The sequence below is a fragment of the Furipterus horrens genome, unplaced genomic scaffold (assembly GCF_987537825.1).
Source record: "Furipterus horrens unplaced genomic scaffold, mFurHor1.1.pri manual_scaffold_17, whole genome shotgun sequence".
NCBI classification, from domain to species: domain Eukaryota; kingdom Metazoa; phylum Chordata; class Mammalia; order Chiroptera; family Furipteridae; genus Furipterus; species Furipterus horrens.
In genome coordinates, this window is record NW_028327187.1 from 90,361,883 (window position 1) to 90,389,563 (window position 27,681).

The 27,681-nt window shown below is 37.5% G+C and overlaps 1 protein-coding gene across 4 annotated transcripts in view; it reads right to left on the bottom strand.

The window, feature by feature from the left end:
- Positions 1-12,147: 12,147 nt before the first annotated feature.
- The window catches only part of USP9X (ubiquitin specific peptidase 9 X-linked), a 111,229-nt gene continuing 95,695 nt past the window's right edge, over positions 12,148-27,681 (bottom strand). For 2 of the 4 annotated variants that reach the window (XM_090265231.1, XM_090265230.1), the window contains exons 35-45: positions 26,648-27,401; positions 26,150-26,273; positions 25,244-25,469; positions 24,615-24,744; positions 19,992-20,177; positions 19,547-19,767; positions 19,370-19,458; positions 16,105-16,261; positions 15,570-15,782; positions 15,075-15,170; positions 12,148-13,750 (exon numbers count right to left, since the gene is read on the bottom strand). In XM_090265231.1, coding sequence (XP_090121357.1) covers positions 13,613-13,750; positions 15,075-15,170; positions 15,570-15,782; positions 16,105-16,261; positions 19,370-19,458; positions 19,547-19,767; positions 19,992-20,177; positions 24,615-24,744; positions 25,244-25,469; positions 26,150-26,273; positions 26,648-27,401 — 2,334 coding nt within the window. In that variant the 3' untranslated portion in view covers positions 12,148-13,612. Of the gene's footprint in view, positions 13,751-15,074; positions 15,171-15,521; positions 15,783-16,104; positions 16,262-19,369; positions 19,459-19,546; positions 19,768-19,991; positions 20,178-24,614; positions 24,745-25,243; positions 25,470-26,149; positions 26,274-26,647; positions 27,402-27,681 lie in introns of all 4 variants that reach the window. The other 2 variants (XM_090265229.1, XM_090265228.1) reach the window with 1 other exon arrangement.

Consider the following 27,681-nt stretch of genomic DNA (forward strand, 5'->3'; position numbering starts at 1 on the left):
GTTGGGATGCCTCCACATTTTCTTTGCTTTTCTTCAAAAAGGAAAGGTGCCTCTGGTCCTGACTAGTATGGCTCTGTTGGTTGGGTGATGTCCTGCAGAATGAAAGGTCACTGGTTTGATTCCCAGTCAGGGCTGTGGGTTAAGTCCCAGTACAAGAGGCAATACAACCGATCGATGTTTCTCTCCCTCTCCTTCTCCTTCCTTTCCCTTCTCCATAAAAGTGAATAAATAAAATCTTAAAAAAAAAAAAAAGAAAAGAAAAAAAGAAGAAAAGGAGAAGTACCTCAGTAATACCAAACACACCGAATTGGTTGCTCTAAAGCAAAGCACACGTTACAAAAACATCTTGGATAAAAATAAATTATGTTGTGTTTTCTTCTGAGATGGAAATTGCTTTTGGCTGCTCACCCAGCCATGCTTTGTGCTAAACTCTGGGCTTTGTTTTTGCTTTTTATTGAAGGAGGTTTATAAACACCAGAGGCAAAACGCACCAACTTGAACAGATGGCTTAACATGCTATTTCATTTGTCATATTTTTTTGTTCTGGGAACATTGCAAAATTGGGCTGCTGGGATTGCAGGCATAAGGCTAAAGGAATTGTCTCAGGCAGAATCAAAGCCCCCTAGTTGCAAAGCTGGGGCTCAGTACTATCCTTTTCTAAAAACAAAATTGGACAGATACAGAAACTATCCTCTCTTCTTGCTCATGGCACTTGAACCGTAGGTGAGAAAACCTGGAGGACTGGAAATCTTGTTCCACAAATGATCGAAGGCTGTCACATTATATTCCACAACCAGAGAAGATAGCAGCAATCAAACCAGGACCCCATTGCCACTTCTGGATAAACACCATCAATTCCTTTGGACCTTGACACCTTTGCCTAGAAAATATTATGCTATGGTGGTTTTGCTCATGCGGACAGTACATTATTGATATTCCTGAATATACCAATTTTTTTTCCATTTTCTTGAAATTCTTTAAGTAAGATCCTCCCAGTCTTTCTCTGTAGCAACATGACTTCCAGTTTTTCTTGTGAAATCCCTAGTCCCAGCTTGCTGCAGCATCCTGAATTGGCCATCTGTCAGCAAGGCTGGGCACACTTACAAACTGTGCCTGAAGGGTACACACTGAATCACAACTGTGGTGGCTGATGAAGCAGAAGAACAGACTGGGACTGAGGACAAGGGACACAGGGACTTTATTGTAATACCTGATTTTTTTAACTTTATTTTTTAGAGGGAGGGGAAGGGAGGAAGAAAGGAAGAGAAATATTAATGTGGGAGAGAAACATCAATGTGAGAAACACTGATCGGTTGCCTGTGTACACACCCCAACTAGGGATCGATCCTGCAATCCAGGCATGTGCCCTGACCAGAAATCGAACTGGTGACCCTTCGCTTTGCGTGATGACACCCAACCAACTGAGCCACACTGGCCAGGGCTTTCATATCTGATTTCTTTTAATGAAAATAGTACTTGAAGCAAATATGCCAGTTCCAGTAATAGGTACGTGGGTGTTATATTTGTCTGTATACTTCTCTATAGTTTTAAAGTTTGGCAATCCCCCCACCCTCGCCACACCTTTTTAAAAGAACAACAGTGCATTATAGAAATGGTTTCAAACCCGACTGCAGTTACATGTGGAACTAAAAAAAAAAAAAAAAGCTTCCTGGGCAGCCCACACATATACTCAGTTTCCAGGAGTAGGACCCAGAATTTAGATTTTTAAAAAGATTTTGTTTATTTTCAGAGAGAGGAGAAAGACAGGAAAATAAACATTGATTGGCTGCATCTCACACACGCCCAACCAGGTGCTTGGCCCACAACCCAGGCATGTGCTGTGACTGGAAACCAAACCGACCACCTTTTGGTTTCGCAGACCAGTATGTACTCAATCCATTGAGCCACATCAACCAGGGCTAGAATTTGGATTTTTAAAAAAAGTTCTCCAGATGTTTCTCATTCAGCCTGTCCAGTGCCTGCCCTTTGAAGCACCACTGCCTTGCAAAAGCCTATGTATACTTAAAATTCACCCTATACAGCGCCAAAACCTGTATTAGCTCACATACTTAAAAAAACTAGCAGTGTATCTGTGCATATGGAGATCCAACCCTTTTAATCTATCATAAATTGTTACTATAACAAGAATAAGGTCTTTTTAAAGTCTCTGTGAAAACTGGGTCAAAACATTTGACAACATAGACTGCGATCCTCATGCAGTTTTAAAACTGAAGTTTTAAATGTTAGTAGCTTAGGTGACAAAATAATCTGTGAGTGGCATTTCAGTAGAAATAGAATTTCCTTCTCAATCTGGAACTTTGATTCTGCTAGTCTTAGGGCAGCCCAACTGGACAGTAGCATCTTTTTTTGCAGTAGGATTGGATATTATAGAATTATACGCAAGATTTTCTTCTGATTGTTCTCAGTTTTAGCTTTAAGTTTCTTCTCTCCTGTCCACTCAGAATGATTTTTTATGTTTTAAAATAGGGGGGATTGGGCAAGAGATTTGATTTTTTTAAGAATTTTTTTTTACTACCTTCTAGCTTCTGTTGGTCTAGACATAGAAGGAGACACAGTTAATAAAATGCTTTATGTTGAAAAAAATGTTCATAATTTCATTAGAAGAAATAAATTTTGTTCACTCAGTTAAGATTCTTTACTTCTCTCATTTATTTGTGGCTTGTTTTTGATCACCTGGGAGTTCTTTCTGGCATATTGACCTTTGCCAATCACAGCATAAGGACTGAGAACAAGAAGGGAAAGACTCCTAATATAATTGACCAGTCACCAAGCAAAGAGAGGGGTTAATAAGAATATAATTTACCAGGCAGGTGGACATTTTGTGAATTAACAGTTTTGATTTGTGTGGGCCCTAATGTGTTTAATTCCCCCATTATTGCGATGAAGATGCAACTTTGGTTTAAGGTCTTTCCAAAAGAATGAAAAATGTCATGTTTTCTTATTATTTTGCTTAGAAGATTAGTTATAACTTCTACCTATCTGGTGTCTGTTTCTACTTAAAAAAAAAAGATTTTATTTGTTTATTTTTAGAGAAAGTGAAGGAAAGGAGACAGAGAGGGAGAGAAACATCCTTTGGTTGTCTCTCACACACCCCCAACTGGGGACCTGGTCTGCAACCCAGGCATGTGCCCTGACTGGGAATCGAAGAGGCAGGTGATCTTTTGGTCCACATGCTGGTACTCAATCCACTGAGCCACACCAGCCAGGGCTGTTCCTACTTTAATTGTGAACTGTAGAGGGTCAATTCCATCTGTACTGAACTGTGTGGATCAGTGCACCCTTGAATTTCTCATGTGAACTGGCATGTGGCAATGGAGGTTAGGTCACTCTGTGCGTGGCATGTGTTGATTTTGCAGCTAAACACACTCGATTGTTTCACATGTGCAGTTGCAATGGCTGCTGGATGGAATATCATCAGTCCCTCAAATCTTGCACAGGTGACTGTCTTGTCATTTAGTCATCTGCTCAAGGACCTTCTGAATCGGGTTTTTTTCCTGGGCTCATGGTTTATTTGTGCAGTAAACATATGGCCTCTTGTCATCCAAGAAACAGCATCAACTCCCTCTGGAGAATGTGATGATTTTAAGGCTACCATATGTGCGTTTACATTTACATGCACGCAAAGTCTCTCCTCGGGACCAATGAATGGTCCAGTTGCACACTTGAAGTCCCTCAGTTCTTGCTTCTTATTTAATATTATTATTTATTATTATTTTTGCCATTACCCTCACCCTCCATCAATCAAATGATGAGCAGCAAAACAAGGAAGTGAAATCTAATAGTTATCTTTGCTTCTTGACAGCAGCTTGGTACCAAGCAGCTGAAACAAATGAAGACCAGGAAATTTTTATGCCCATCTATGGCTTTCTATCAAGCATATTTTATGGCTTCTAAGACTGGGCTGTATTTTACCTCTTTTAAAATTTAACAGTGACCCTGTAACAGATCAGAACCTCCCAGTTGAAAGGGGCCTTCCAAGCCCCAGCTTTCAGGACTATATTCAGGGCGAGTGTGCCAGTGAGGCTGGCCTGCTTGAGGTTGGGCAGGTTCTTGATCCAATTCAGTAGAAATTATCAGGTATTCCTGGGACACCTGTCATGTTCCAGTTCACACATACTTATTCCTGGGACACGTCACATGCCCAACAGTGTCATACATACACTTTAGTGAATAGCCAAAAGCTAAGGTTCCCTTCTTCTCAATGTCGAGTTCACTTATCCTATGACTTGTTTTCAGCTTCTCTGACATGGAAAGGTGTATTATAAGAGCAGGGCTGGAGACCTAGTGAGTAGCTGGTGCTCATGTGAAGTGTCCCTGATCCTTTTATCTGGCTCCAGGCCTTTGTTAAGGGCCACTGCAATCCTCCCTTGCTGGTTCATTGACTTTACGATGTTACAAAAGGAAAGCAAGTTCAAGTCTACAGAAGTGTGGAAATAGCAGAGTTCAATCATTTTCCATGAAAATAAATTCAAACAAAGAGAAGTGACCAAAGTTGGACAAAATAATATTCCTTAAGTGTGTGTATATTAAAAATCTGAATAAGACATTAAAGAAAAAAGTAAATACAAGCCAACAATAGAAACCACTGTGGGTTGTATCAACATATTCAGGTAATCAGGCTCAGTGTAAGATTTTATTTACAGGTAGTCCTATTTACCAACTTTTAAAAGCTTTTCTTATTGATTGGTTTTATAGAGGACAGAAAGGGAAAGAGAGAAGAGAAGCATCGATTTTTTTTTTGTTCCTGTTAGTTATGCATTCATACTGGTCGACTCCTATGTGTGGCCTGACCAGGGATTGAACCAGAAACCTTGGTGTATCAGGATGATGCTCTAACCAAGTGAACTACCCAGTCAGGCTAATTTTTCAACTTTAATTCTAAGCTGAGAGATTTTACTGGTTGCCGTTCTTTCTTTCTTTTTAAATTTATTTACTTATTTTTAGAGAGAGGGGGAAGGGAAGGAGAAAGACAGGGAAATACTGATGTGTACTAGACATTGATCAGCTGCCTCACACGCCCCCAGCTGGAGACCTGGCCTGTATCCCAGGCATGTACCCTGACAGGGAATTGAACCAGTGACCTTTTGGTTCGCAGGCCGTGCTCAATCCACTGATCCACACCAGCCAGGGCTGGTTGCCTTTCTTTAAACATCAAAGTTGCTTCCTTAAGAAAGCCAGCTTTTCTTATATAAGAAAAACCCCAGCAAGGACATGCCCAACACCAGCATTTCTCTGACAGAATACAAATGACTTGTATACATGATTAATGACTGTGCACTTGGCAACCAGGGACCAGAGCTTTCCGGTGACCCAGTCAGGACCCAATCCCCCATATTCAAATCAAGAGAGCAGCTGGCACAGACCGCAATTTAAGGCATTATCAAAATAATTTGTGAGAAGTGCGCATCATCCACAGAACTTGTGCTTCAGTTTTGATAACCATCCTCACCGCCTTTATTTCTTCAGTGCCCAGAGCATGTTTATATTATTCCTGAGTAAGTGGTACAGCAAAATTAACTTCTGATGAAAACTTGTTTTAACAAAGACTAGAGTGAAATGCAGGTGAGAAAAATTCCTGCCCTGAGGCTACCAATGTGCAGTTGAAATTCAGACCATTTCAAAATGCTTTATAAGGAGGTGCACCTTTAATCAAAATTACCATGGTAGCATTTAACGTGAATTAAACAAGTTCTTTATTTTCTGATGGGGGAAAACATGCATTGTGGAGATCAAACTCAAGAACCATATACAGGTAAGGCTGCTTTATTAGTTCTAGGCATTGCTATCTGACTGAGCAAGAACACAGACCTCACAGGCCCACTTCTGTTGGGTTGTCATCCAACTTTAAAGCTGCTGAGGAAACCACAAGGATTGGTGTTGGGTCAGGGTAGAGTCTGCTGTCACCTGAAAATCTGAGTTACCATTTTCTTTTCCCCATGGACCTGTGTTTTTCGAAGAGCACGTCAGCATTGTGTCTTCTTATTCCAGGTAGTGGCTACAAGAAACCCCTTGTCTGAGCTACTTTTCAGATTGGAGCTAAGAAAAAGTAAAAGGCATATTTCAGTTTTCAAAGTGTAATGCCACATCAAGTTCATTATAAAAGCTGTTCCTCATTGGGAGCTCACACTAAACGCATGGCAAAGATCTACTGCACTGGATGTATGGAATAATTTAAAATGTGGGACAGTATGTTATTTTAGGCAGCTGGCTTCATTTCAGATTTAACATAGACATCCATAAACATATTCAAACACAAAAACAAACCTTACTTGACACCCTCCCCCCATTTACTTACTAGCCAAATTTAGAAAGCCATGTTTTAACAACTGCTTTTAAACCAACTTAACAGCAAACTTCAGTATTTAGTGGGAAATGCAGGTATGACATTATTTATGTCTTCCTTTGGTTTTAGTCTTTTATTTGCAGTTCATTCTTGACTTGAAAGAAAACATTTAATGTTAACATTCTAGCGTTAAACCAACTTCCTTCTGATCTAAATGATTACCCATCTTACTTTTTAGTCTCCAACTGATTTTGTAATGACTATCACATTTTGGCAATACGCAATGGCAATTAAAAACTTAACTGTGAATTGCATGTTGATAACTTATTACTGCTGAAAGCATCTGAAAATATAAGTGTTTCTCTTGGTTACTTGGCACTGTGCCTTTCTAGAGAGACAAAAATACAATGAGAGGGACAGCCTCTAGCCCCTTCTATCTTATCATGACTGGTAAGGTTTTTCTTCACCACTACTTCCCCAGCCTGCACTCCTTCCACAACAGTATATTGGATTCTCTTTCCTGTAAGAATGGACAGTCTGCTCATCTCAGTGTAAGAAGCGTATTTCAAATAACTAAGGCTGGGATGAGTAAATACTAAACAGTAACTCAACATCCTGTTTAGCACTTATTTTTTTAAAGTATAATATATTTTATTTTATTTTATTAGAGAGAAGGGAAAGGAGAAAGAGAGGGAGAGAAACATCACTGTGTGGTTGCTTCTCACTCGTGCCTCCAACTGGGGACCTGACGTGCAACCCAGGCATGTGCCCTGACTGGGAATCTAACCAGCGACACTTGGCTCGCAGGCCGACGCTCAATCCACTGAGCCACAGCAGCCAGGTGTTTAGCACTTACTGACAATTTCTAAACCAAGTTTCAGTGGCTATTAGGACAAATGTTCATATTTTACTGCAAATCTGAATTTCTGATTTTCTCTTTTTAATTCCAAATCCCAACCTTGGGGCAATAGAGAAAGCGAACAACCATAGACAGCTTGGTATTTAAAACTTAGCACTAAAGAACAACACAAACAAATGAGCAAAATAGAACCAGAGGCATGTAAACAGGGAACAGACTGACAGTGACCAGTGGCGAGGGGGGAAAAGGGGAGAAATAAGGGGAAGGATCTAGTCAAGGAACTAGTGTGAATGGCTCATGGACATGGACAACGGGGTGGGGAGTGACTGTGGGAGAAGGATGGGCAAGGTGGAGTGGGGAGCAATGGGGGGAAAAGTGGGACAACTGTAATAGAAAAACAATAAAAAAAAAAAACCAGCTTTAGCTCATGGTCTTAGTCTTTTGACTTACTACGGGAGACAGGTTAAACAGAGACTTTTTGGGAATCTGCATAAGGCCACTTCTGCTGAGAAAGGATTTACACTAAATGCTTAAGATGACATTCTGAAAGTAGATGGCGGAGAGGAGTAATTACTACTTCTGATTAGTATTCTCAGTAAGAAGGTACTCATCCAATTTACGCAATCACCGCCTAGATTTCTGATTTTAAACAGCTTTAAAAAGCTGTTTCCCTGTTCACCCAACAGAACACGCACAACACACACCGAGCCCTGAGTGTCGACTTATTTTCTTGGCACCCTGCAAATGCTTCCTCTTGCTAACAGCCATAGTTTAGGTAATATTTAGGCAGGTCCAAAGTGAAGATTCTGAGCCTTCATGACGCAAGTGCTGCCCTCTCTGGTTGCACCTAAAACACCAGATTTAAGACCCCTAATTATCTTTAATTCTGAATTCCAAAGGTGTACCCAATGTTTTAATGGGCAGGGAAGAATTAGATGAGAACCTGATGGAATGACAGAACAGATGATTTACAGTAATACTATAAGACTAATTTCTAATCCTCATGCAAACAACTCACGAAAATAGTCTTGCCAGTACCAAAGCTCCCATTTTGAAGATTTTTACATCTGTACAGTTGAAAAGCAGAAAATGAATACAATTCTTATCTTGCAAGGTTGCCCAAACTCTACCTTTGGAGAGGGAGGTAGTGGTGGGAAAGGGGAAGGCCGGTTGTCAGGCTCCTAATGGATGATGGGCAATAGCTGGGGCAGCTCCACTTTCCGGTGGAGCCAGGAAGTCTACTTGGTGTCTTAACTATAATGTATGTGAGGAGAAAACTGGAGGCCACCACACACAACTACCTCAATAGGATCGCTTATATAGGGTTCTCCATTAATAATCTGATTCCTCAAAGGTTCAGTTCCATCAAACACTTGCAAACTGGTCAGCTTTGCTACTAATTACACATAAAAATAGGATTTCTATATTTCACTAGGTTAATTTAAAAATGAGCAATGTGAAAAAAGCCCACCATGGAAAGACTATTTCAAGATATAAAAATATTTGCTATGAGATCACTACCAGATGGGATTCTCCACTTATAATTATCAGTGATTTTGCTTACTGGTGCACCTTATGGTAGATATCTTTGATGAAATGCAGTAATTTTAATATTGATGAAGCATAGTATAATCTCATTTGCAGAAGGCATCTAAAATCATCCCCATTTTAATCTTGAGTTTTGTACATTTAAGTGGAATGCCTTTAATCAACTGATTTTTATGCGTCTAAAGTGTTTTATGGAGGATTCTTCGTGTGGTTTAAGAACATTTCCCTCGGGACTTTACATTCCTAAAGAAAATGAGTTAATCAAACCTTCTATGTAACCCCAACTTTGAGGTATAAAGAAAAAAAACCCTCTCACCCGAGGACATGCTTATTGATTTTAGAGGGGGAAGGGAGGAACATCTGTCAGTTGGTTGCCTCTCATACGTGCCCCAACTGGGGACTGAACCCACAACTTCAGCATATGCTTTGACTGAGAATTGAACCTCTTAACTGAGCAACACCGGCCAGTCAGATGTAATGGTAGATTTCTCATCTACTTATAACTGATCAGATTACAACGAAGCAGTTCATAACATTGGTGGCTATGTAAATTTTGTTAGGTGTATTCATGTAGCATAAGAAAACTAAAAAATTCTAAGTTTAATCCAACTGGAGTTTCCCAAACTGCACACTAGTTTGTTAAATATTGGTATTCTGATTCTATTTTTATTATATATATAAAACCCGGAATGTTCTTTAGTGGTTCTTACAGTAACACAACTTTATGGAAGCACCAAACAAGTTTCTCTGGTCACATTTCTTTGGAACATGGCAACAATTACTTTTCAGATACTAAAAAGCAGATAGCAGATGGAAATCTGTTAAGAAATTAAATTTCCACTTCAACTCCTATCAAAACATGTGCCCTGCTGTACTGCTCATTATTTATTTAAATGAACTTTAAAACACCAAAATGTTTGCTGAATCTTTAGAATGAAGTTAACAGATCACAAATTACTGAACTGCTTAGATGTGGCTATGCTATGAATATACAAAATGAAGGCATAATTACTATTTGTAAACATTTCCCTTTTTAAGTTCTGTTCAAATCTATTACACCTCTAATTTACCTTCCATTTAGATTTTAATAAACAAAGGGAAAGCCGAAATTTAATTTATAAAGTTTTATTTTTGTATATGTGCTAAATTTTAGGAACTGGACAATCTTCAGTCAGTCTTGGCTTGTAAAAGGCTGAGAAAATGTGTGATCTGGGTGGTGAAATGTCCTTTCAGGAATCTGGATTTCAAAATAAAAATATTTCACTCATTTCCAAGTTTAAAACATGGCATACCTTTCCCCCTTTTTTCTTACAATTATAAATTTGGAGGAAAAGTGCTACATTTTGCCAACAATTAAATTGTCAGAAATACAATCGGCAGCAAGTCAGTACATTTAGCACTTTTGTAGTGAATTTATTACACCCCCAAACCTTATTTTTAAACACTACTCACATAGGTGCAGGACCAATTTTGGTTGAGCCCTACTATGTGTTTTTTTCAGTAACACAAAAACTCGGGGAAGGAGTGTTCTACTTGTTTGGTAGTATGTAGCATCTTCAAACTAGAGACCAAAACTGGGCACTTACAACGAAAAGGCAATTTTCTTATCCAGTTATAATTCTAAATAAGGCAGGATATATACACCAAATTAACCACAAAATTCAGCAAAGAGTTCATGAGAGAACATAAGCTTGAAAAAAGAAAAAAAAAAAAAAAAAAAAAAAAAAACTATTTTGGAGTACTCATCTGAATATTCAGACTGCTGCTTTCATTTACAAATGTAATTTAAATTATAAAAGGATCCTCACCACTACAAATATTAAATACTTAAGTTGTTATTATTTGCTAATAAAATTTAATCATGAAAAAATAGAAAACATTTTAATAATTCTAAATTTGTATACATAAGAGCTAAAAGACACAAGTCTGGGAAATTATCATTGAGAGAAAAATCAACAAGACAAAACCCCCAAATATGATTATGTTCTTCTGCCTCTACAATGCTGAAGATGAAAATTTGGTTGGTGGAGGACTTAGAAAGAGCAGCAATATGGTTTTTACCAAGTTGTGCACTAAAGTACTTAGATCCAACAGGGCAAAGCCCTTGTTCACATAAACAATGAAAATAATCTTCAGTCTTTATGTTAACAGATCCTACTGTCTTCTATAATGTAATCATGCCATTTAGAATTCTGGGGATACTTCTTCGAAAGGAAGACTAGCGATTCTGCAACAAACATTTAAAGTAGGAAATATTTATATGGCTCAAGAAATCAGTTGAGGGATAAATAATCTTTAGGCACTTTGAAGATTTTAAGCTTAAAATGTGCCATTTATGTTCAGAAAAAGACCTTAAAATCACCACTATGTTGCTCTTACAATAACATGCATCTTAAATTTTCCGGTTATACAATAATGCTTGTTTAAGAGTTAAATATAGAAAATAATTTGCACAAACAAAAAATAACTTTGTTCACTTTCCCTTGATTCTGGTCACAACACAGACCACTCTTCTTTAAATGGAGGGAAAAATGATTCAAAAATCCTCACCTGGCACAAGGGGATTTGTAAATTAAAAGCAATCAAGGTGGAATCTCCCTCCAGGGAAAAAAATTCACAGCATATTAAAATGTCGAGTCATTAAAGTTCTAAATTAAGTACATTATATTTATGAAGGAATGGGATATGCAGAAAAAAAAATCACCCCTCAGATGGTGAGATGATGTATTTAATGATAGCAACTTGTCCATATAAAGTTAAACTATTTTGCTTACTGTTAAGGAAGCTTGGAATTGAGGAACTTTTAAAATTAAAATTACCAATAGGAATTGCAAGCAGTGTGTCTTTCATTCAAACTTAAATTCAGATGTAATATACTTAAGGTAAAAAAAACAGAAGAACAGGACCTATCTGGTGTCAGAATTTCCTAGTAATACAGAAAACCTAGAAGCATAGATTGACTACAGAATACTGTGAATAAGATACCCAAAGCTTTATCTGAAATACCTGCCCTCTTTAATCACAAAATAAAGCAATTCTCAATTTTGTTTCTGCTTTGTTCAGTTCCAACTATAGCCTTTTTGACAAAACATTTTCCTGTTAACTGAACTTTAAAAAAATACAACCAAGCTTGTGCTCATTAAATATACAGGTATATAAAAAACATACAAAAAGTACAAGATTGATTATGTTAGGAAACTTTTACAGTGTCAACATCCTGTTTTCTCTAAATCTGTAGTAAAGGGCGGAAGAGCAAATCTTTCTGTGCACAAAAACTCAGCGTGACTAAGCTCCTGAATTCAGTGTCATGCCTAGGCATGCTATGCACAGAATTAAATGTAATATGCAGTCCTTCGGGGGGAGGGTGGTGGGGGGGTGAGAAAAAAGGACAAAAAAGAAACCAAAAAAAACAAAAACACACCACAAGGACAAAAAGTTCTTCTTAAATCAAATTCTATTTGTGAATTCAGCAAAATAATTTCTATAAAATAAAACAGCAAAATATTTAAATAGAATAGGGTGGACTGTATCTGTTTGCAGGGGTATTTGGTTTTTAGACATGTTCCAAATAATTACACACATTCAAGTTACCAATTTTCTCTTAAATACAGTATTAACTGATGAGTTTCTTGTCTTTAATTGAATGTTTATTCTGAAATTGATACCTCAATTATATTAACTAACCAGTAGTTTCCTTTTTAATTAGACCCTGCTTTAATTTTTTTGGAATAATGGAAGAGGAGCTAGGCCAACTCTTGCTTTCAAGTAAAACTGTGACTGAGCAGAAACTCAGACAGACATCTTGGTGCAAGTGGTACACACACCAAGTACTGTGGGATTCTGAGGACTTCCACTTCTCTGGGATCCAGCAGAAGGAAAGTTTTAGAAGATTCACCTAATAAGCTCTACCGAAGAAACAAAACAAGCATACCAAATACAGTCTTCTATTAGGCTCCAAGCATCCTGGCATAGCAAATTTTTGCATATTTGTTTTAAATCTTAAAGTTCCCATTACTGATACTTAAGATTCTTTATCCCACCCAGAAATTGAACTGTCAAACATTAAATGTAAGCAACATATGTGTAGCTAACTGAAAACTTCCTGTTTGTCACATTTCTCTCCTTGTTTTTTCTATTTTATATTCTAGGTGTAAGAAGGAAAAGCTGAGCAATACAGCTGTCACACTGGGACAACTGCTGTCATTATGGTAATTTTTTCCTCATTGGCTACACTAACCTGGTGTGAAGCCATGCTAAATGTTACAGCATAACTATAGCTTCAAAATGATTAACCTAATATCAGAATAAAAAGGCAATGAAAAAGATCTAGAAACAATGTTACATCACCAATTTTCCACATCAACCAAATAATTTAAAGGTTACCAGCCTTACATTGACCATAATAAAACTGACTCCAGTGGCAAAGAATTAGCATGAAACTATTGGTGTGGTTGACATGGATGGGCTGTTTTGATGCTGTTGGTTTATTTTTTGTTTTTGTAAAGGAGTTGATCCAACTGCCACGAGGCAGGCAACACTGGCTGCAGAGTGCAATGGGTATAACAAGAAAATTAACTTTTGTGGTTTTTGTAGATTTGTGAGTCTCATCAAGAAAAAGGTTCTTGCTCAAGAATTAACAGTCAAACATTAATATACTATATACACCTTTGCCATTTACACATTAGCATCAGGCCATTTATTACAAAACACTATACACTTTCCACTGCAGGCGGGTTATATATGGACAGCAAATTTCTGCAGATAAGACAGTGAATAAACTCTCCACTCCATGTTGATTAGGAATAGTTTTTTTAGTTTTAAATATTAGCCAGACACAGAAAAAGGTTGGACTGTAAGGCCTGGGTGCACAGTCTTGATGGAACCAGTTAATTATGTGCATTTCACTGATCCTTTGTCTGAGGTGGGGAGACTTCTTCACTGCCTTCGTAATTTTCTTGTGCTCGTTGGCCAGTTCTCTGAGGGTTGTTCATGTGATGTGCTGCTGGGCCTGTATATGGCTGACCATGCACATGGTTATTCTGTGAGGGGAAAGAGACAGGCATGTTAAAACTTTTAAAAATATTAATCTTACAAATAATAAAAATGTTTGGCCTAATGGTGTGGGGGGGAAAAGGGCCTGTAATAGAAAAGCTAGCCTAAATGACAACCCTAAAGCACCAAATAAGAGCAGTGCAGGTCTGTATAAATCTGTGGCCAAAGTGATTTTTAGTGCCAAAAATTATTTAGATCCAAGTCTGACAAATAAAGGATCACAGCCTGTTATTGCATGTGGTCAGAATATTCACAAAAAATGATTTGTGAGCCAGAACACATCTATTCTGACTCTTCTAAGCACCTTGAAACTTCCATATGTTAAATCTAATAAATCAATAATGAAATCTGCATGAGCAACAACCCTGAACACAGAACAATGTTAACGGAAGCAAAACAATGTGGAAGAAGCAAATATATTAACAAGGCATGATTAATACACGAGCTCTCTCAGTATAGGTTTGGTTTCTTAGCCTTTTAACCTCCAAACCTTCACTTTTCTGTACCAGCTAAGATTTTTGGATTTACATTTTATAATTCTATTTCCACCCTGAAATGTAAGAATGCCTTAGATAATAATTCTGAAAGTATGGTTCCTAGACTGGTAGCAGAATCACCTGAGAACTTATTTAAAAAATGTAGATTTTTAGGTCCCACCCCAGACCTACTGAATCAGAAGCTCTGGGTGGGGACCAGCACTCTGCTATAACAAGCCCACCAAAAGATCCTGTGATTGCTTATTTGAGCCTCACTGCCTCCAAACACTTGAATTAATCACATTTTGGTCGTAGAAAGAGAAACTCTCATGTATAAAGTTTCTTCATCTGAATTTTATATATTTAGTTATTGATTTTACAGGAAATTCTTATGGAACTGTCAAATCTTTGATTTTTTCCAACAATTTTTACTGTCATTGAAGTCTTGGTTAATCTAAGTAACCAAGAAATTCTTACTTTATTGCCATATATTACTAGTCTTGCAGACCAAGCCTAATAGGAAATGCCATCATCCTTTGTACTAAATACTGTATCATTTTATGTTGACATGAGAGATCAGCTTTACCAACTTTCAATACTAGTAAGAGAGGGGCACCTATTTGACCAGGAAAACACCACAGAGGCAAGTTCAAACATGCCACATCATGATTCCACTCCAACCATTCCTTTTTTGATCATGCTCCCAAAGCTAGTCTAAATAATCCCTGTATTACATTCTGGTCACAACCCACCCTCCAAAAAATTAGCCATTCTTATACAATATAGCATAAAAATTGGTTCTAGGGAATAAAAACGCAAACTGACCCTTATTTACCTGTTGATATTGAGATCCAGGTGAATGGGGGTACAATGGGGCATCTTCAGGTGGAGGTGACTCATGCTCATCTGGGGCATCCTGGTCATCTGGCTCCTAATTTTAAATATTTAAAGATAAATAATTATGCAGGCAAAGTCAAGTTGTTTTTTTTTTTTAATTTTTTACTTGAAAAAGTTTTTTTTAAATTTTTTTTTACTTGAAATAAAGTTTTAGAAATCTATAAAACTAACAAGTTTTCTTTTACTGCAGATAACAAATTAAAGCAACTGAAAAAAAAGACCCACTGTAATTTGGGTTTTCTTAGAAATATTACATTTCAGACAAGTTTACAGAAACTTCTCAATTAAGATGACATGTAGTAATAAACATTTAAGCAAACAACATAATTTAAAAAACATTATCATTATTAATATATAAACACTGGCCTATAAAGTAAAGAATTACTTTGCTTTCTTCCATTTCTATCTGCTGCACACTGGTGGCTTTTTTTACCTCCTCTGGACAGAGTTCACAAGCTTTTGCAAGTGTCATCCTAGCACTATGTGACCTCTCCAAGAAATAACCATTTGATGTTTCATTGCTTTGCACAGGAGGAGACCAATTGTTGTAAGTATATTGAGGATTGCCAGTGTATGGTCGTCTTTCAAGTTCATCTCCAAGCCATTCCACTGCCCAGGTCCACTTTCTTTTAAGATCCCCATTGCCCTTCAAAAGAAAATAAAACTATATATTTCAGAATATTTTTTAAAAGTTAACTTAAAACAACAACTCCAAATTCTCATGATAGGGGAAGTGGGGGGGGGGGTAGAGGGAAAGACACATCTTATCAGTTGCCTCTTGTACATACCCCGACTTGGAACTGAATCTGCAACCCAGGCATGTGCCCTGACCAGGAACGAACCTTTTGCTTTGCGGAATGATGTCCAACCAACTGAGCCACGCTGGTCAGGGTGATTCTATTTTCTTTAAAAACAGATTCCTTAATTCTGACTCAGATTTCTACCAAATTGTAAGAAAAAACCCTCACCTGCAAAATCTGGTAAGCAACAGGACAATTGCTAAAGAGAGCCACCATACATTTTATACACTGGTATGCTCTTTTTTGATAGTGATTCTTAGAGCGCTGGATTGTGTCAAACAGCCCATCTCGATCATCTGGGATTCCTTTAAGTGCATTATGAATTCTGAAAGACAACCAGATACAAAATGAAAACTTCTAAAATCAAATAGCAGTTAACATTTATTGAGCACCTACTACGTGCCACACATATCTCTGATGTAGTTATGTCATATAATGCTAGACAGTAGGTAGTTATCAGACCCTTGAACAGTTGAGAAAATGGATACAGAGGGGTTAAAAAGCTTGCCCAGTCATACAGCTGCCTAGCGGTGTGTGCTCTTACCAATGTATCATTACCAATTCAGAACGATATTGCTACATACATAATTCAAATACATGACCAGAGGTGACACTAAGAGTAATAAAATCTTTTAAAATTAAAGTTTACTAAACAACTATGTTTATTACTGTGTACTTAAGAATTTGCTTTAAGTCAGTTCCTTTTATAGAATAGCATTTCTGAAGGTAAGTTAGAACCCAGTGACTATGAAACAATAATATAATTTGGAAGTACAGAATTAACTTGAATTTTAATAATGAAAATACACGACAGGCAAAGCAGCTTTCACTAGCAATACTACAATTTGGCTGACTTGCCAAGGATGGATGATTTCATTTCAGCTCCTGCTAAACTAGAACAATATATTTAGTCAATGATTTTTTTGTTCTTTCCTCAAATAACTTAAAATATAATTGTGGGGCAAAATTGTGCCTTGTTTCCTTTGTGTTCAAAACATCACCTTCTAGCAAACCAAATGTGGTATATACATAATTATTCAGTCTTAAAAAGGAATATTGCCCTGGCTGGTTTGGTTCAGTGGATTGAGCGTCGGCCTGCGAGCTACGTGTCGCTGGTTCGATCTTCCCAGTCAGGGTACATCAGAGAAGGAAAACTCTGACTCCAAAAAACCTCTGCTGCCTTGCGGCATACCTCTTCAGGGGAAAGGCTAAGGGAGTAAACCCCGACAGAAAATCCGGAGCCGGAGTCCCTAAGGCGGTTTGACGTTGTAGTCAACACCGGCAACTCCTGCGGCGCACCTGAAGCCAAGCTGTATTGACTCCGTCTTTCCCTTGGACCCTTCAGCTGCGAAGAGAGGGGGGGTCTGCTGCATGGGCAACAGCAGACCCTCCATATCACCCTGCCCAGGCTCTGTAGCTTCAGCTTCACTGGAGAGGACACTCCAGCGTCATCGCAAGATGTCGATTCAACACGGGAGGAGACAGATACCGTGTCACTCCCGAGTCGGACTGCACAACCATTCTCGGCGGTGCAGATAGACTCTTAAGAAGCTACACCATCGTCTCTCGAGAGGGACGGCTGCCGACGACGACGAAAAAGGAATAAAATTCTGTAACATGCTACATGGATTAGCCCTGAAGACATTATGGTAAGTGAACTAAGCCAGAAACAAAAGAACAAATAAATGTATGATTCCACTTATATGAGGTACTTAAAAGAGGCGAAATCAGGAAAGAAAGAATAGTGATTAGTAGAGGGTATGCCTTTACCATTATTATGTGTTTTAATAAACAAGAGAGCTAAGATGTGACTAACTGGTTTAAAGCTACAAATGCTTACAATTATTTAATTTTATTTTTAATCCTCACCCAAGGATACTTTTTTCCATAGCTTTTTAGAGAAGGGAGAAACATCGATTGGTTGCCTCCTAAGCGCCCAGACCCTGCCTGAACTGGGAAATGCATTGGCAACCCAGATATGCGCCCTGACTGGGAATTGAACCAGCAGCCTTTTGGTTATGGGATGACACTCCAACCAACTGAGCCACACCGGCCAGGGATGCTTACAATAATTTTAAATGAAAATAGTAAAAGTTAAATTCCATTAAAACCAATTCTTAAGAAAAGTTTCAAATCCTTTGATCATATTGAGAAGGGTATTGGGCAGTGCTCAAAGAGCTTAGTGTTGGAACTACTAAATTCTGTATATTGTGAAAACTGATTCCAGTTTAATGCTATTTTTAGAACAATTTGACTAAAATCTATGATGGTAATTTTGGAGATAATCTGAAAATATAAATTAATGAATTCTGGCATTTTCAATGGCCATTAGGACTTAAGATTGTATTTCTTTTTTAAGCTTCTTGTTATAGAACCTGTTTTCAAGTTTGTTTTAATTATTGTATTGACATATAGTAGTCAGTCTGTTATACAGATCTTGAATTGTTTTCCCTCATAAAACTATTATGCTTTTGTCCATGTGGGTAGGGAATTTATAAAATCTGGCAGAGTTGTCAACTAATTGCACAGTTCATCATTATCATATAACTCTTAGGATTAAAGATGATATATTAAGGCTTTATAGTAAAAAACCAAATGGAAGAATTCTGGAAGAAGCTTGAGGGACAGGTAAGCTGGATTAAAGTTCTTAAAACAAACAAGAACAAACAAAAACAACCCCAAAACACTTGTGGTGCTTTCGAGGTCATGAGCAGAATGGCCCCCCAAAATTGATATGCCCAGCTGAAGTGGAACAGAGGGGCACTGCCTTGTTTTAGTTCACAATGTAAAGAAGTGTCCTTTTTGCTGTCTATTTAGTAATACCTTTTCCACATTTTTTGTTGATTTCTTTGTTTAAAATGACCCCCACATGTTATCGCATGTGACTTATATACTTAAATATTTTATTTATTTATTTTTAGAGAGAGGCGAAGGGAGAGATGGGAGAGAAAGAATATATGATTGCCTCTTGCACGCCCCCAACTGGGGACGTGGCATGCAACCTAGGCTTGTGCCCTGACTTGGAATCAAACTGGCGACCCTTTGGTTCACTGGCTGGCACTCGATCCACTGAGTTATCCCAGCCAGGGCTGTGACTAATTTTAAAATTCATATAATCTAATCTTAAAATAAGCCTAGGGAATCATTAACAAAATTAAAATATTTACCGAAAGCCTATGCTAGATTTTCATTAATTAAAAACAAATTAACTGAAAGAAAAAGGTCAGTATATTAACTATACAATTTGGGTAATGAGAGAAAAGCTTAAAAATGAAATAAAATTTTAAGAAAAGAGAACTTTTATTCTTTCTTGTCTTATGTTTTTTGTTTAAGATAAAACATTTATCAGATTTGTCAGGTATAAAAAATAACTGTTGACTAGCAAGTTAAGTTAGTTTAAAAGCTGGGCAAGTTAACAGAAAAGGGTATCTACCTGTGAGTCTGCCAAGAGTCCTCAATCAGTAAGATTTGCAAAAGCAGATCCAAATAGGGACGAAGCTCGTAAGTGTAGGAATATGCAACCTAAAAACAGGTAAGACACAGTGAACAACTTTTTATAAAGAGTAACAAATCAAATTATAGAGACATATAAATGTTTATTTTTTTTAACCTGCCAGAGAAGTTCACTCAGGACAGTAGACGAGAACTGAGGATTCTCCCAGCAGCAAAAACGAAGCAATTTGACGGTTTCTTCTGAGTTACTGCAATCCTCAATGATTTTCTTCACATAACTTGTTCTCACAAATAAAATGTCTGCCACATTCTGCTGAAGTGGCATTATAGGTTGTGATAAGTTAGGATCACCAAAAGGATTGGGAAGAGGAGGATTACCTAGAATACAGATTTGTCATCAATGAAAAACTAATAGGCTTCTTCACAATAATACATAGCTTCTAGCATACAAAACAGCGTACAGATTTTTAATTTTAGAAAAACAGCATAAACCTTCAGTCTTGTTTTATACTTAAACATCTTCAGAATTACTTTTAATCAGGTACTATATATGTCCAGCAGTATTTTAAAATCACTGTGAAGGAATGGAGCACTCAACTTACCATTGATTGAAGACTGCATTCTTGATGACACATTACAACAGCGGATCAGCTGTGACACTACTGAGTATAATTTGCCTAATTCAGCATACTGATATTTGATTGGAGGACCTGGGCCTTCATCTAAAGACACGAGCATAAAGGTGGCAGGTACACTCAATTTCAGAAGCTGTGTCTTCTCTGCCACACCTACAATGAAGAAGAGGGAAGGCAGAAGAGAAGCATTATATAAAAAGGAAAGAATTAAGATGATATAGGTTTCGGAGACTTCCGGCCAAGATGGAGGCTTAGACGGACACGCTAGGTCTCCCTCTACAACTATAGAGGAATACAACTACTTCAAAACAAAGGATAACTAGAAATTCCAGAAAATAAAACTACACGGAAGTCCAACATATGAAGTTATAAACCAGCGGTGCCATTTGGGCAGGTAAGAGTTAAAGAGGGCAGTGGTGTTTGCGGAGCAGCGGGCAGCGAGGAATCCCGGCTGCGCAAGCCCCTGGCGGTGCGCGACCCCGGGGAGGAGTCCCAGCTGCGCAGGCCCCTGGCGGTGCGCGACCCCGGCGAGGAGTCCCGGCGGCCAAGCCCCTGGCGGTGCGCGACTCCGGCGCTGGGGAGAGCGGCCGCCGCATCGCCTTGAACAATGAGGCCCAGGGGGGCGGGAGGACGGATCCCGGTCTCCTAGCTGAATAACTGTGTGAATCCATCTTGGACCCCCGCCCCCAAAGAAAGCACCACAGGGCTGCGAAATAGGTCGCGGACAGGCAGGCGCCGGTCGCTGATTTGTGACGCGTACACAGGCACTACCCCCGACAGCCAGCCCAAGAAAACAAAACGCATCTGTCAAAATGAGGCAGACAACTATAGAAATCCTGGTGGCACAGCTCACCAGACAACAGATAGAGAACCTGACAGATGAACAGATAAGAAACCTGTCAGAGGCTCAGTTCTGGGCCATTGTTATCAGGTGGCTTACAGAATTCACAAAAGAGCAGGAAAAAGATATGAAAGAAGCGAAAAACTTTCATAACGAAAGGAACAAAACCGCATACGAGACAGAAGGAAAGGAAATAAAATCCAGAGTTCATTTCAACAAACTGGAATATGGAGAAGGAACAAGCAGTCAACCAATGCAGCGAGAGGAAATGGGAAGCAACAATGAAAGGATCAGAAACCTCTGGGACAGCTATAAAAGGCCCAACATAAGAATCATTGGTTTGCCAGAGAATGAGGAAGATGAACTAGAACTCGAAAAATTGAGTGAAAATATAATAAAGGAGAACTTCCCAGACTTGGGGAAGGAAATAGACCTGCAGGCCCAGGAAGCAAGGAGAGTTCCCAAGAGACTGGACCCAGGGAGAACCACTCCAAGACACACTATAATCAAAATGTCAAAAATTAAAGATAAAGAGAGAATCTTAAAAGCAGCAAGAGAGAAGAAAAGAATTATGTACAAAGGGGTCCCAATTAGACTATCAGCTGACTTCTCAAGGGAAACCCTACAGGCAAGAAGAGACTGGCAAGAAATATTCAAAGTAATGAAAATCCAAAACCTACAACCACGAATACTCTATCCAGCGAAATTGTCATTCAGAATAGAAGGACAGAGAAAGTGTTTCCAGGACAAAATAAAACTGAAAGAGTTCATTAGATCCAAACCACTGTTATATGAGATGTTAAAGGGACTGGTTTAAAAAAAAAACAGAAGCTAGGGAGATGAAACAAAGGCAAACTAAATAGGCAACGAGAGTGAAAGAGGAACTGTGGGTACGGGAAGCATATTGGGGGGAGGTCAACAGGGAGGGGGAATGGGGAGAGGGAGGGAGATGATATAGGAATTGGGGATCAAGGTAGGAGGGAATGGAATAGACGAAGAGAGGTTGGGAGGAACTGTATGCACAACTAATGGACATAATCTAAAAGGGGGGGACAACTGGAGGGAGGGGGGCCACCGGGTGGAGGGGAGCAGAGGGAAGGGAAATTGGCACAAATGTAATAATTTAATCAATAAAACACATTAAACCTAAAAAAAAAAAAAAAAAGATGATATAGGTTTCATATGAAGTAGTTATCTAAAATATTTTCTATAATTTTTGTAAGAGAATTACTTAACCGGAACAGAAAATCTACTAAATATTACTGGATTTAAGAATTAAAATGGTTAAAACAGTGACCATGACATTCCAATCACTCTGGGCATAAAGAAGATGAACACTTTTTCTATGGCCTGGAGAGTTCAGAGGAATAACCAAGCTGGCAATCCTTTTGATTAGGAAGATGATATAAACTAATAAAAAATAAACAAAATAAAATAAAATAAAATAAATCAAATCAATGCTCCTCAAAGTTCACATGCCAGGCTATCTTCCCAAACTGTAATGCCTTTCCTAGACAATCAAATGCACTCTAATGCCTTCAAGTTCCAGTTGTTTTCGTTCAGATAATTCCAAAATATTTCCAGACAAATACTGTATCTTACTGTTCTACTTAACATCTTTATTTGGGTGTCACATAGGCTTAAACTCAATGTCCAAACTGAAGTCATCATCATCATGCTCCCCCCCATCCAGGTTCTTCCTCCTGTATTTCCCCTTACAGTACAAGGCACCACTATCGGCTCAGTTTGTCCAACTGGAATCCTAGGCACCATTCATAACCTCATTGACATATTCTCTCTCCTGAATACCCAACCACCAAATCCTACATCAAATTGCTTACAGACCATTTTAACAATTTCTAGTCTTGGTCCCTTGCATCCATTACACACAGTAGCCAGAGTGACCTTTCAAGAAAGTATGTCTATTCAAAACTCTGTAATAACTCATCAATGTCCCAAGGATAAAGTCCAGAATCCCTCACACAAGGCTTACCAGATAGCATGATCAGAGAATACTGCTTACCATTTCTGCCATCCCCCCATCTTACATCAATTTTAGATGGACTGAATAAATTTCATTTTCTCCAATGAACCACACTGACTTTATTACAAGTCTTTGCATCAGCTGTTCACTCTGGATAGAAAACTTAACCAACTAATTCTTGCATTAACTTCTCCATTAAGACTCCTGTAATTCCCAAAATCAGGTCAGGTACCTCTATGATATACTTTCACAGCACTCTGTATTTTCCCTATGATAGTCATTCACATAGGGAAAATAGTAATTTTATTTGCTTCTATGCCCCATAAGACAATAGACTCTTTACAAAGTATCAAAATGTATTTGGTGGAAAAATCTGGCCTGAACTGACAAGAGGCTATTTACAATCTTTACTTATCTCCTCCCAGTGTGAACATTCAAGTTTTACTGTAGAAATGTTAATGTGTGTGATTAAGGTACTGTCTTGGCCCCAGCTATAGGCATGTTATACAATGCAGATCATATGAACTGCCTTACCTTTCTTAAATCCAAACAATTCAGACCCCCAAAGCATACATGGCCTTAGGATTTCATTATTAAACTTTATAGATCTGTATTTGTTTTTAGCAGGAAAATTTTAATTAATTACATTATAGACCAATGATGTTTGCTTTGTGACAGGCAATATTAAAAGGGGAGTTAAACAAAATAGGGTTTTTGTGACTGCCTAAATTTGTTATTTTGAAGTTTGAAATACAGATTCCACTTATGCTTGTTTGTATTCTCTTCCTTCTCAACTACAAATAACCAAACATCTCCAGTATGGAAAGGTAACAGAAAATATGACAAACCACAAAAACAAGAAGTACGATGTTAAAAGGGCCACAGAACAACTGGTGATTAGTAAACTCACAAACAAAAAACCTAGAATGACAGGGATGTTTGGGTATAGAACATAATTTTGGCTATAAGGATTAAAAATTTTTTTTTACAACTTTGTACTAACACCTGATTGACTGATATATAATTTTTATAATTTTAATCTTAGAAAATTTACCCCCACCAGCCAATTAACAAACACCAAAACGACAATGGAAGGACTTATGATATTCCTAACTAGCATCTATTTCATTCAACAAACATTACTAAGTGCTACTTTGCAAAGCTCTTATGTTTGCAACCTAGTTGGGGAGCAGTGTACAATTTTGAACACTATCAAAAACAAAGACAGTATAGCATACTTTCAAGACAAATATTATGGAATCACTATAAGAAAAAAAAAATCAGGTGATTTTAGAAAGAGCAGGCTACTGTGAGGAGTGTTGTTATTCAGAGGTAATGACACATGAACGAAGACTTATGTACAAATAAGTCCTTTACCCAAACTTGGGGAAGTACATACAACTATCTGGGGACCTTTTGAAAATGTGGATTCCTTGTGCTAGCCTTGAGAATACCAATTCAGTTGGCTAGAACGGGGCCTAGGAATCAGTATTTTCAGACAGATCTGGCACCACTATTTTAGGAGATAAAAATATGATTAAAACACAGATTCTGACCTGTGTTTATTTACTGCAGAGATAAGACACATGCATAACTATAAAAGTACAAGGTGAAAAGTGCAGTGAAAAAAAGTTTCAGATAAAAAGCATAATAGCTTTTACAGAGTACTATTTCTATTTTAGACCAAATTGTATCTTATCACATGACTTAAATGACTTTACCATTTAATACATTTAAACAGAATTATGAAAACTTAAATTCTTACCTAAATTGGCATACATTACAAACAGGTTGAAATACTGCTGTAAGTGACGCCCATGTTCTGAAACTTCCCTCCTCAAGAGATTTAGTACTGCTCTTAGTAAGTGATCACTCAGGCTTAAGTTGTCATAAGCCTGTAAAGGATAAAACATTATTAGTTGTTCTTCAGAAAAATGTTGCAGGTATAATTCTATTTGCATAAAAAAGGGATATACAAACACATATATAGACTACATGACAAGTGATTAAAAAGGGTTGCTTGTCAGAAAAGGGAATGAAGATCCAAGGTATATTTCATAATAGAGCCTTCATACTATTCTAATTTAAAAAAAAAGCCTACAAAAAACCTTTAAAAATAATCTATGTAACATGAAGTGTATCATTAAGCCACTGCATGTAAATCAATCAACAAATTCCAGTTTTTAAAGAGTCAATAATTGCTACTCAGTGCTGTAAAGTACTTAATGGAACCCATAGACATCAGACTGCAAGGTGTGTGTGCATGTGTACACTTTTGTTAGGTAAACATATAAAACAGATACACATATATTTGTGACTTCAACTTCCAGGAAACAGAATTTATTTGTAAACATTTAACCATTGGGGAAAAAAGTAAAAAAACTAGGCAATTACCTGACTAGAAGGTCCAGGAGATGCAAAAGGTGAAGGGCATGGCCCATCTTGCAAGGAAAAATGTGCAATAAAAACTATAAGTTTTGCAAATGCACCCCTTACTTCTGCACTAGGGCACTCCAAGAGGTATTCAGAGAAGCGATTTGAAACATTAAAAAGGACATTATGAGCAAACCAAAAACGTACATTCTTGCTGTGACGAAGAAGAATACACAATGCATCATACCTAAGACAAAACAAAAAAAAAATCTATAAATATTAATTCAGTAACATGTTTCCTATAGTATAGGGATGGGTCGCTATGAACCAAATAAAAACTAGTACTAATATTCAAACGACAGGTGAATACTATGACTTGATTTATTCTCAGTGACAAAACAAACAAAATCTTGTATAGTTTTCTATAAACCTATTACCAAACTCTTCATAGGTTGAATGACAAAACAATACCTCCCTTTCCCTTAAACATCTTACCACTGAATAAGTAAAAATTGTTATATCATGGTATTATAGCGGCCTTTACACTTTCACAATTAGAAACACAGGAAACTCATTTAAATTTTTTACCCTTTTAATCTATGGCAGAATATAATCTAGAGAAGCTGAAGTGTAGTATTTTCTGATGTAATAATTTAAACTTTTAAGTATGATCCTGTAATCTTTCATACAGGGATGTCAAAGATAATACAAAATAGAACCAGAAGCCTGCTTCTGAATAATAAAAAGTCACGCTTAATCTAAATAATTATTTTAATACGATTTCTCTCATTACTGCTACTAGAGATTTTTAATTCTGTATTCCAAATCTGACACAAGATTTTCATGGCTTGGAAAAAATAAAGCGGTATATTAAGAAGCCAAACCAAATGCCAGTATAATAGAAGTGAAAAATTGAAAGCAACGTACCAATCACTGGCAGAGCCACGGACTACTTTCTTGGTGTGAAATCCTGTGGTAAAGAGGAACCTAGCAGCAAGCTGAATACTAATCATAGTGATTTCTTCTGCTTCAGGCAACAGGTGATCTTGCCCTATAAATAAAATGCAGATATAAAAATCAAACAAATTTCTATGTCTAAACCTCATTTTCAAACACGTCTAACATTTCCAATTTTCACAAGTCCTACCTTTTTAAAACCCCTCTTAGGCTACTCATGAAATAATTCTTAATAGTTCTCTAAAGCACATTTCAAATTAACGCTTGAGTCAAAAAACAAATTGTTAAAATAAATAAAAGCTCCTGTTTTCAAATAGCAAGACAATGTATACCACTCAAAGATAAGTCTTCTGAAGATTTTAAAACAACAAAACGTAAAAAACAAACATGTAAGTGCCCGCTAAGAAATCCTACAATAAAGTTAAGAGTTGCGATTTATTATTAAGAAGCTAAACTTTTGATACTTACCTGGAGGAGGATTTAAGTAAACACTATTACATGTAAGCAGTTTTTTCATAAACTGAAAATATTCCAAACTGTATTGCATTCGGTTATGCATGAACTGCACATTCTGTTTCCGTACACTTCTCTCAATGGCTGATGGCATAACAATCTGATGGGGTCTTGCGGCGACAGTAAGCTCTGATATATATTTTACCATCTCATCACCTTGGTCTATTGTGTCCAATCGCTCATAAAAAAGTATGTAAGCATTCCACCACCTTTTCTGGCGCCTATATGACATGCGCTTCATCATGTGATCAAATACTTCTCCCATGTACTCTCCACCAAAACATTGGTTTTTCATTTCTTCGTCATCATCCATTTTGCACTCTGTTACATCTCCATCATCAAATTTGTACCAGCGATTTCTCTCACCATCTACACCATTCCTTTGAATGATGTAAGAATAATAATGTCCCCCACTTGCTTGACCACTGTGTACAAGTACACCAACAAGCCTATATTTCGTGCTTCCTGCCGTCTCACTTTCAGACTGCTCATTCTGTTGTATCAACTGACTCTCTGGGTTTACATTATCTCCTTCCAGTTTTGCAACACCTGCAACTGTGTATGGTTCCATGTCCAGTTCTCGAGGAAATTCAAAATAATCATTGAACTTGATTGCACATTCTCTTTCCCAGTCATAGTCAAATCGTTTTAGTTGAATAGCAAGAACAGGAGGTAATTTTTTTATTAGCAACCGCTTTACAGTATCAACCTAAAATAAACAGAGCAAGTTACTAGATGCTCTCCTATAACCAATCCACTGCAAAAAACAAACTTTAAAATTATATTATTATATTCTCTTAAGAGCAAGCTGAAATTATAAGTGTAAACAAATACATGATAAGGAAACAATCAAGGTAATTCTGGCACAGTTGATATTTTTAAAAATATTAACTAAAACTAATGAAAATAGCTGATGATGCTTATTATAAATTGCAAAAAATAGTAAGACAGACATTACTCGTTGCCTGTTTTCTATATTGTCATTGTTA